At 39.2% G+C, this 10314-nt stretch overlaps 1 protein-coding gene across 1 annotated transcript; it reads left to right on the forward strand.

Moving 5' to 3' along the window:
- Window positions 1-8619: 8619 nt before the first annotated feature.
- On the forward strand, window positions 8620-9417 carry LOC149196946 (uncharacterized). Its single transcript, XM_089408503.1, has one exon. The coding sequence runs from the start codon at window positions 8620-8622 to the stop codon at window positions 9415-9417; it is 798 nt and encodes a 265-aa protein (XP_089264629.1).
- The last annotated feature ends 897 nt before the right edge of the window (window positions 9418-10314 follow it).

Raw genomic sequence — 10314 nt, forward strand, 5'->3', positions numbered from 1 at the left:
TCTTTGGCCATGACCTCCACCCTTGTCCTCACAAAATCTGCAGCTGACTTAGGCTGCGGCACTGTAGGCTTAAAGTGACTGAGGATCATTTTTTCCTCTTTAATGTCATACACAGACATTAGCCTTTCTTGCTGGGCTGGTGTTGCATCTAGAAATTGTTTGTAGACCTCTACCCTCAGCAGATCATTCTGAGCCTTTATTTGTTTGAAAGAAGCCTTAGTGCTCTTGGGCTTCTTGCTCTGCTGGGAGGAGGAGGACACCTCCAAACCAAGTTGTAATCCTTGCTCCTGCTGAAAGGAGCTTGTACCTGTATGCTGGCTGCCCTCCCTGTCTTTCCTTGCACTGTCAAGGACGTCTTCAGTGATGTCTTCAACCTCTGGGGAGTCTACCCTTTGCCTTTTGGCTCCTGGTTGTTGGGAGGATCCACTAACAGGAGTGGACTCTTCTCTATCCCTTTTCATGCCCCTCTCCTCATGTGCTGGGGTCTGCAAAATTGGAGCTATGAGTGGCTCAGTTTGTGGAGGGGGAGTCTGCATTGCTGGAGCTGCTGGTAGCTCAGTCTGTGGAAGGACAGTTTTCCCTTGTTGCTGTTCTGGTTGCTGCCCTTGTTGCTGCTCATTTGAAGGGGCAGGCTTTTCTTTCACTGTTTCTTCTTCTGCACCCATTATCCCTTTGCCTTTATCCGTGCCTGGGACTGTTGTAGAGGGTATCCGTGTAGTTGGTGCAGCTGTTGAGGCTGAGGTCCCTTCTCCTGCTGAGTGCGGTCGTTTGAAGGGTACCTGAAAAACGAGCTCGGAATGCCTTCGGGCTGAACAATGGGAGCTTACTGCAGCTGAATTGCCAAGTTACGGCGGTCGCAGCTTCGAATTTGATGGCTGGAGGCAGTTTCGCGGCAAGCAGGTTGACAACGGCTTCGTCTTCTTCGCGCGAAAATGACCGCAAACGGCTAGTTTGGGCGTTTTTAACGACAAATTTGGTCGAAAAGGGTCATTGGCGCTTTTTCTGCCAATGACGTCAGCATGACGTCATGGCGGGCCCGGGTACGGAGGGTGACGTGGAGGACACGGTGGCGGGCAAATGCAGTGGCAGGGCGACGTGGAGGGCCACGGGGCGCGGGGGCGGGCGGAATGACGCGACGTCAGTGTGACGTGGGCGCTGACGTAGGAGGGGTGGTAACGGGGAGGCGGTAAGCGGTCTCCCCGCACCGCTTTTGGCGACAGGCGGTATCGGGGAGGGGGGCTCCGAACAACCCCCGCGCCTGCCACGCGTCCCGGGTACGGCGCCCAATACCGCCCTTCCCCGGACGTTAAAGGGAGGCAGGTCGGGGAGTGAAAACGACCGCCCACCGTTAGATCGGGGCAGCGGAGATCGGACGGCTGGCGGGTACTGCCGTCGGTCGCGCAGCTTGGGTTGGGTCCCGCCCGACCATTAAAATATTTAATTTAATAATTGGTCGCGGAACTTAGGATTTAAGGGTTTTGTGGGTTTTTTCGGGGTTTTTTGGATTAATCTGCAGGAAAAGGGGGTTAAGAGTGGGTTTGGCAGAGGGAAAAGGGGTTTTTTGTGGAATTTTTGGAACAGAGGAAAGGTGAGGGCTTAGAGGGAGGTTATTACCCCAACCAGAGGTTAGAGCAATCCCATGACAGGGTTGACCATAGTCCCTGGTGGACTAATGTCTCCCTTAACAAACTTATTTAGCTATAGTGCTAAGAAAGGAGGATATTTATACATTACTTGGGATTTAGACACCATGGTGTTATAGTAGTAGGGGGAAGGGAAACATAAGGGATTTAGATAATAAGAAGTTAGGGGTTAATATGAGTGAGAAAAGTGAATGAGGAGTGATATCACTAAGTATATATGAAAACAACTTAGATTAGGGAGTAGATCAAAATGAAAATAATTTTAGACAAGAAATGTGGCTTTTACAGGAGCAAGAACCAACATAAAACCTTGAATTCTTTCATGCATACAACTGATGAAGGGATGTTAATAATGAATGTGAGAAAGGAGAAAAAGGAATTTAGTCATGCTCCTTTGCTTTGCTGCAACATGATGGAGAAGAGGAGCTTCTCCATTCACTGACATTCCTTTGCAAACATGTTATCACACACTCACTTGAAAGGAATGAGATTTCTGCAACCTCATTTACTTACCCATCTATTTCCTAGCATTTTTTGTTACTTCCTGGAGGGTGCACTTGGACTTGCAAACCCTTAGGTGCCTTTTCTTTTCTTTGGCTTTTCCCTTTGATCTTCTATCTAAGGCTACCCTTATTGCTTCCAAGGTCCTAGATTAAACAGTTGGGAACCTTACTTCTCTACCTAGCTGCTGGTCTGCCAAGATTGAACAGTTTGGTCAGACTTCTTTTTCTCTATTCTACAACAAAAAATTGAAACATGGCATGATCCAGATTAGGCTATTGGACCATCCACCAAAATTGAGTCAACATCAAGCTATGTACACATGTTTTTTTCTTGGAAATATGGGATCTTTGCATCACCAAAGCAGAGCATATTTGGACCTTTCTTTGCCAATCATGAAATATGAAACCTATTGGTATAGGTAGCTAACAGGTTACATAGAGTTTGCAAACTCTGATTTTGAGGAACAACATAGAGTGCCATATAATAGTGGCATGCATGTAAATAAAATGCAACAGTTGGTGAGCAACAACACATTTCAGCGAGAAGACAACAATATTTCTATTGTAAGACAACAAGGATGAATATGTTCAATTGTATTAAACGTATGTGGAAAGATGTATGCTAGGGAGGAGGAACAAGATAATAATTCTGAAATTCTTATGCAAAAGTTGAGAGAGGACAACAATGAATTTCCACTAACATCCAGATTGGATGTTGAAATAGAGAGGTTGCAGAAACTTATGATGAAAGTGTCAAAACAAGTGCACTTTGATGTAAGAAACGAAGTTAGAAGTAGGTGCTAAATGAATATACAAGAGTGCATCAATAAGGTTAACAGAAAGTTGCAAAACAAAGTTTGGAAGCCTGGGAATTAGAAGGTAACAACAAAATTATTAATTGAATAGGAGCATACAGAAACAGAAGATCAAATACAGTACAAGATTTTGGGTTGGTTATATTAAAGGCTTATGAGCAGGAGGTCATAAATTTTCTACCTTGGGGGTCTGATGTAGGAGCGTCTAAACTTCCAAGTCATTTTCGAAAAATCAAAGCTTTTAAAGATAAAGCTCCAAAAGGAGCTTCAACATTTAAAAAGAATTCTAATTCTTTGTTTGTAAATATTCTTAGTTTCTTTAATTATTATAGAATAGTTTTAGAAAAGTTATGGATAATACATATTTTTTCCATAACGCAAAAGCTAATTTACCTTGAAAAGCATGAGAGGTTTAGGGAATAAATCATGAGAGCTTCATGGAATAAATCATGATAGCTTTATGGAATAAATCATGGAGTGATTTATGGATGTAGAAAAAACTATTTTTCTTGTAAATTTGTATTTAATCATTATAAGCCTACAATGAAAACTAATGGCCAATTGAATGTGAAATCAGGCCATAAAGAGTGAATAGAGAGAAAACAATGTTTTTTAGTATTCACGTGTATAGGATTTGTTGAATGAAAGTGATTGAAAGCATCCTTATGCTTATGATTGTCTCTATGTATTTGTGAATGAAGAATTCCAGCATCTGTGTATAATGTGGAATTAAGTGAGAGGAAAATGTTTTGTGCTAGTGTATTTGTTTTGCAAGACAAGAGAAATATTTGTATAAACAAAGTTGGAAAAAATTAAAGTCAAAGAATTAAAAGAAGGCTCTGATGAGTAAATGAACCCTGTAAAAATAGGCATATGAATATATCCATAAGATAGTAAATTTTATGAGGCTTCACAAATTTGTTAATGAATTGTTCTTTGTTGTGACTTATCTGAATGAGAATATACTTGATCTCAAGATTGAAATTGTAATGTACATGGAGTGGCTTGAAATCTTGGTATAGAATTAACTTGGAGTTTTATTTACGGAAGTAAATTAATGGGAAAGCACCAGTATCTTAATGATTGGTCATGTGTGTAATATGATCATTTATGGTCAGTTGGATTTTGACCATATGATAATATGTTGTGTGAGTGAACTATGAATTTTTTTGTTATCAAAAAAATTTTACCAAATTTTGGACAAAATTGACTAGAAAAAGTGTTTGGATAAGAGTTATTTTGTCTATTAATTAGACTACAGGATTTACATATAGTTAAAATGCATTTGAATTTACATATTTTAAAATATCTCTCTCTCTCTCTCTCTCGATATATATATATATATATATACATATATATATACATATATATATATATATATATATATATATATATATATATATATATATATATATATATATATATATATATATATATATATATATATATGCTGAAGATATTGTTCTTTTCGCAAGGTGCCCATCTGATCTTGATAAGTAACTCAGGCTTCTTAAGGATTTCTGCTCTACCATGGGTATGACTGTTAACACTGACAAAACATAAATCCAAGAAGGACACTTACGCTAATTTTATTTATGACAATAATAACTTGGAGGAAGTGTATTCTTACAAGTACCTAGGAATTGACATTCATCACAAGCTCAACTAGAACCATAGCATTGAGAAAAGGATTAATGGGAGGTGGAAAGCTTATTTTGGTCTTGAAAATAATTGTAAAACTGCAAACCTAGTAATGTGGGATAAAAAGAAGTTCCTCTTCGAAGCTTTAGTCACTCCTGTTATCTTATATGGTTGTGAGGTTTTGGGTTGCAGCATCTCTAGAGAATTGTGGAGAAAGATTAAGCAAATCCAAAAGCGTTTTATAACGTATAACCTGAAAATTAAAAGTAATACACCCTATCCTATTCTCCTTATAGAAGCAGGTCTTTCCCCTATTGAGAGCCTAGCTATGAATAGGTTTCTGTTGTACAAGCACAAACTCAATAACATAGGCGATCATAGACTTCCTAAGCTAGCATTAAATTCCAACCAAAACCACCTAAGGCTCAAACGAGGGTGGCATAAAGACACAAGGGCCTAGTTAAACTATTGGGAGATCAATGAGAATGATGCATTGCAAAACATTAATAACATTAAAGATATTGTTACTTCTAAGTTCAAAAAAAAAAATGTGGTGTGAGAAATATTTAGCAGCTAAAAAAAAATTAAGTTATTATAAGAAGGTCATCAACCCCGCCCTAGAAGATCAAAAGTATCTCTCTACTTTAACTAGCTCAAAGAGGAAAATTAATATAGCAAAGATTAGAACAAATTCTCATGAGCTCCATAATGAAACAAGTCGTTGGGCAGTTCCTAAAACACCATGGATGGAAAGGATCTGCCATCTATGTAAGAATGGGAACGTCGAGGATGAAAACCACTTCCTCTTAGAGTGTCCCACATATAACCATATTAGATCTCAGTTTCACAATCTTTGTTACAATACTAACCTTCCTAGCCTTTTACAATGTCAAAATTATAGTGAGCTTGGGAGGCTTCTCTCCAAACTTTTTGAGCATAGGAATAAAATCTTAAATCAAAATAAATAATTTGTTTCTTTAGGTTCGATAGACCAATGTTTTGTCTCAGCGGACGTTAACCATCATCATCATCATCATCATCATCATATATATATATATACACACACACACACACACACAATCAATAAAAAAGTTTTTAGCATGAGTAAAAGGCACAAAAAAATAATAATAATAACGTAGAAATTTTCTTTTTATTATTTTAGTTTGGAGTTATTTTTATTTAACATAGGGTGGAGTTAATATGGATCTAGATTGGTTTTCCCCCTTTCAATAGGCTATATTCCACATGAATATATTGGGTCAATACCATGGGTTCTCATAAACCTAAAGCTCAAAATCCACTAGTAATCAAGTTTAACTAAACTACCCAACAAAAAATAATAAAAATACTAATAATAACTTAGAAATTTTCTTTTTATTATTTTAGTTTGGAGTTATTTTTATTTTAACATAGGGTGGAGTTAATATGGATCTAGATTGGTTTTCCCCCTTTAAATAGGTTATATGCCACATGAATATCTTGGGTCAATACCATGGGTTCTCATAAACCTAGAGCTCAAAATCCACTAGTAATCAAGTTTAACTTAACTACCCAACAAAAAAAATAAAAATACTAATAATAACGTAGAAATTTTCTTTTTATTATTTTAGTTTGGAGTTATTTTTATGTTTATTTAATTTTAACCAAGACAAAATATGTATGAGACATTACAACATTTCTACCATGTTGGTATTTACAAGACATTACTAGATTGAAACCTAAATAAAAAAATAACCAAATATTATTATTACTTCATAATTAAACATTATAGTCATGTGTATATAACTATATAAAAATAAAATATCATAATAATAAGGAAGGAATATATGTATATATATATATATATATATATATATATGAAATTTCAAGATTAAAGAAATAAAATTGAAATGGTAAATAAATAAAAAGATTAATAATAAAAATCAAAGAGAAAGGAAGGGATAAGAGAGAGAAATTGAAGTATTCATAAAAATAAACGCTCAACATAAATTAAAAAATGGATAACATATCAAATCAACAAAGAGTTGTAAAGATAAATGAAAGGACCAATGAGAGAGAATAAGAATCAAAAGAAGCTAGGAAGCAAATCTCGAAGTAAGGCTAAGAATGCAGTTATTGTTGATTTTCCAACCGTCATCTCTATTTAGATTGCTCGTTCCTTGTGAATCTCAAAGGCTTATGTGGATTTCTTATGATGGTAGTGACTAATTTTGCCAAGGACCTTGGAGTTTTCGATGCAAATGTTATGTTTAGTTTTCTTAGAGTGGTCTACTAGAGCTAAAGAACGAGATGACGATATTTGATGTCATCCACTTGTTCTTGAATTCTCAGCTTAATCATTACATATTTTTTTTAATTTATATATGTTTAACTCATATATTAACTCTTGTTATTATTATTATTATTATTTAATTTTTATGGTTTTTTATAAGTTTAATGGTGTGAGATATATCATGAGCTAAGTGCTTTGATGCCTATTAATGTTTACTAGTTATATAAATAATATGGTTGCACTTGTATGAATATTAATATTATTAATAATATAAACAAGTGCAACTTAATCCCAAGAAGTTAGAAAATACACAATGAATAGTGAAACTTAATATTATTAAATACAAATGCATATTCTTAGTCAAAATATGACTAAAATATATTTTTTTTCCCCAGCGCGCGCGGCCGGCTCCTCTACTCTCACGCTAGGGTTCTGCGATCTACAGCGCCGCCCAGGCTGCTGCGCCCCTGCGCACAGCCTCGCCCTCCACTCTGCAGCCAGATGGAGACTCCTGAGACCTCTGCCCCCCCAGCGGATCCGCCTCCTGAAGTCGCAGCTTTCAGAAATTTGATTGCAAATGGGACAAATCGCCCCCCTTCTGCATCTCAGCAGAAATTTATTAAAAGAATGGAGATGATACCCTCTGTTGCCCTGCCAGAGGAGGACACTTGCAAAGCTGCTCTGAACTTGGCAGAAAGAGGCCTCATAGGCCAGTTTACAGGCCTATGGCCCTCCCCCAAATCCGTGGAGGAATGGACCCAAAGAAACTGGAAACCTCTGATAAAAGACGGAGTGAAGAGTTATTTTGTTGGCAAAGGGTACTTCGTATTTGTATTTGAAAACAAGGAAGACAGAAGTTTAATATTTAGAAACGGTCCCTACTTCATGGGGCCACAGGGACTGTATCTAAATCAATGGAACCCAGACTTTGACCCCTCGCAAGACGTCCCATCTACTGTGCCGGTGTGGGTAAGGCTCCCTCACCTGCCCCTGCATTGCTGGAATCAAAAATCGTTTCAGACCATCGGGAACGCACTAGGTAAATATATTGATCAGGCTGTTAGAAAAGACCAATATTCTTGTGCGCATATCTGCGTCGAAGTGGACCTTGAAGAAGGATTGCCTGAAGCGATCAAGATCTCGGTGGCAGGGTGGACGCACATCCAAGAGCTCGACTATGAACAGCTCCCCTTTAAGTGCAGACATTGCCACGGTTACGGTCACTTTGCCAAGCATTGCAAGAAGAAAGCGGAGGAGCAGACCGAAAAACAGAATGGAGATCAATGGACCTTAGTCCAGAGAACAGTCCAAGCAAAGAAGGACGCAGGTAAAAGTGCAGCATCAGGGGACAGAAACATCAACATTCCAACTCAGGAAGAGGGAGAAAAAGCAAAAGGAACCGAGGAGACACAACCTGATCCACCGAACAAAGACCAGGACAAAGAGAACCATGAGGAAACCCCACATGCAAGCAAAAAGGGAGGGGGCGATCAAGGCAGCCCCTCTAACCCAACCTATGCAGAAATCATAAAGAAAAAGCTAGTGGAAAGCTCTGAGTCCTCAGAGGAAGAACTCTACGAGAGACCATTAAAAAGACCTGGAAGGAAATCCCGCAAGGAAAAAAGAGAAGAAGAAGCAGAAAGGCTCAAAACCCAAGGGAGCCAATCCACGATAGAAATGACAATCGGAAGAAGTAGCAGGCCCAGGTCATCCAAGGGCGGCTCCACCCCTATCATAGGTAAATAATGAAACTAGTCTCTTGGAATTGCAGAGGATTGGGGAACCCCGCAAAAATAGAAGCAGTAAAGGATCTTTTAAAGACGGAACCTACTGACATCCTCATGCTCCAAGAGACTAAGATAGCAGGACAAGCTCTGCTAGAAACCAGCAAATCAAAATGGAAGAAAAGTTCAGGCATAGCTGTCAGCGCTCGGGGCTCCTCGGGAGGTCTGGCAACTCTCTGGAACGAAGATCAATTTCAGCTGATCAACTCTCATGAGACCCTGCATTGGATATACACAGAAATAACCCACATTTCAAGTAAGTTATCTTTCTCTCTAGTCAATCTTTATGCACCTGTCAATTACTCTGAAAAAAGAGACTGTTGGAACTCTCTGGCAGAGTTTCTTGAGCAGGAATCCCCCACCAATATCATTCTCGCAAGGGATCTCAATATAGTTTTGAAAGCCAAAGAAAAAAGAGGAGGTACCAACACCAAGGACCCTATGGTGGGTGTTGTGGAGGAGCTTTCCCAGCAATGGGATCTGCAAGATTTCAACCCTATCCAAGGCTTATTCACTTGGTCAAACAACAGAACAGGAACAGAACATATCGTTGCTCGACTGGACCGATTTCTCGTGCAAACCTCCCTTCTCATGAACAAGAAAATCATAACAACAAAAATTCTGCCCAAGTTGTCCTCTGACCACAAGCCAATACAGCTCTGTTTAGAAGACGAGGAGGATTTGGGCCCCATCCCTTTTCGTTTTTCTCCTCAATGGATCGAAAGGGAAGGCTTTCTGGAGACTGTGAAAGCAGCTTAGGACACCACCATTTCAGGCTCCCCAAGCTTCGTTTGGGAGCAAAAACTGAAGCTCACCAAAAAAGCTTTGAAGGAGTGGATCAAGAAACCAGCTCCCAACCCCATCTCTCATAGAGTCGCAGCAGTCCAGGCTTTGCATTCACTGCAAAATGATATGGAAATCAAAAATATTAATGGAGAACTCTTGGATAAGGAAACAAAGGCGCAGAGAGAAGCCTACCAATCTTTTAGAAAAGAGGAAGAATATTGGAGATTAAAGTCCAGGAGCCTGTGGCTAAAAGCTGGGGATCGCAACACCTCTTTCTTCCACCGACAGTACAGGGCTAGACTGTCAAGGAATCATATAGCTGAAATAAAGACTTCGACGGGCCAAATCTGCAAAGGCTTTCAACAAGTCAAAGAAGCAGCAGAATTACACTTCCAAAATCTCTACAACCTGGATGCTCAAGGTGAAGAAGTGGACGAAGCAGATTTCCTCAATCACATTCCCTCCTTAATCTCTCCGGATGACAACATAGATCTATGCAAACCAGCTTCAGAGGAGGAAATAATCAAAGTTATTTGGTCTATGGACTCCGACAAGGCCCCCGGGCCGGACGGATTCACCATTCATTTCTACAAAGTATGCTGGGATATCATAAAATTCGATCTGCAAAAGATGATAAGGGGATTCATGACAAAAGCTAAAGTAGGTGGTAGCACCAACTCAACCTACTTAGCGCTGATTCCCAAAGACTCTAATCCGGAAACCTTTGCCAGATTCAGACCAATTTCGTTGTGCAATGCCTCCTATAAGATTTTGGCAAAGTTGTTAGCCAGCAGAATAAAGCCCTTGCTTCCCAGAATTATCTCTAACTCCCAAGGAGGCTTTGTGGAAGGTAGACACATTCTGAACAAC

This window comes from Pinus tabuliformis, chromosome 2_2, assembly GCF_031772625.1.
Source record: "Pinus tabuliformis cultivar Carrire ecotype Pingquan chromosome 2_2, CPIR1, whole genome shotgun sequence".
In the NCBI taxonomy this organism is placed as follows: domain Eukaryota; kingdom Viridiplantae; phylum Streptophyta; class Pinopsida; order Pinales; family Pinaceae; genus Pinus; species Pinus tabuliformis.

Excerpts from the sequence above, each read along its gene's own strand:
- LOC149196946 (XM_089408503.1), top strand. The coding sequence starts at position 8,620 with ATGAAACTAGTCTCTTGGAATTGCAGAGGATTGGGGAACCCCGCAAAA.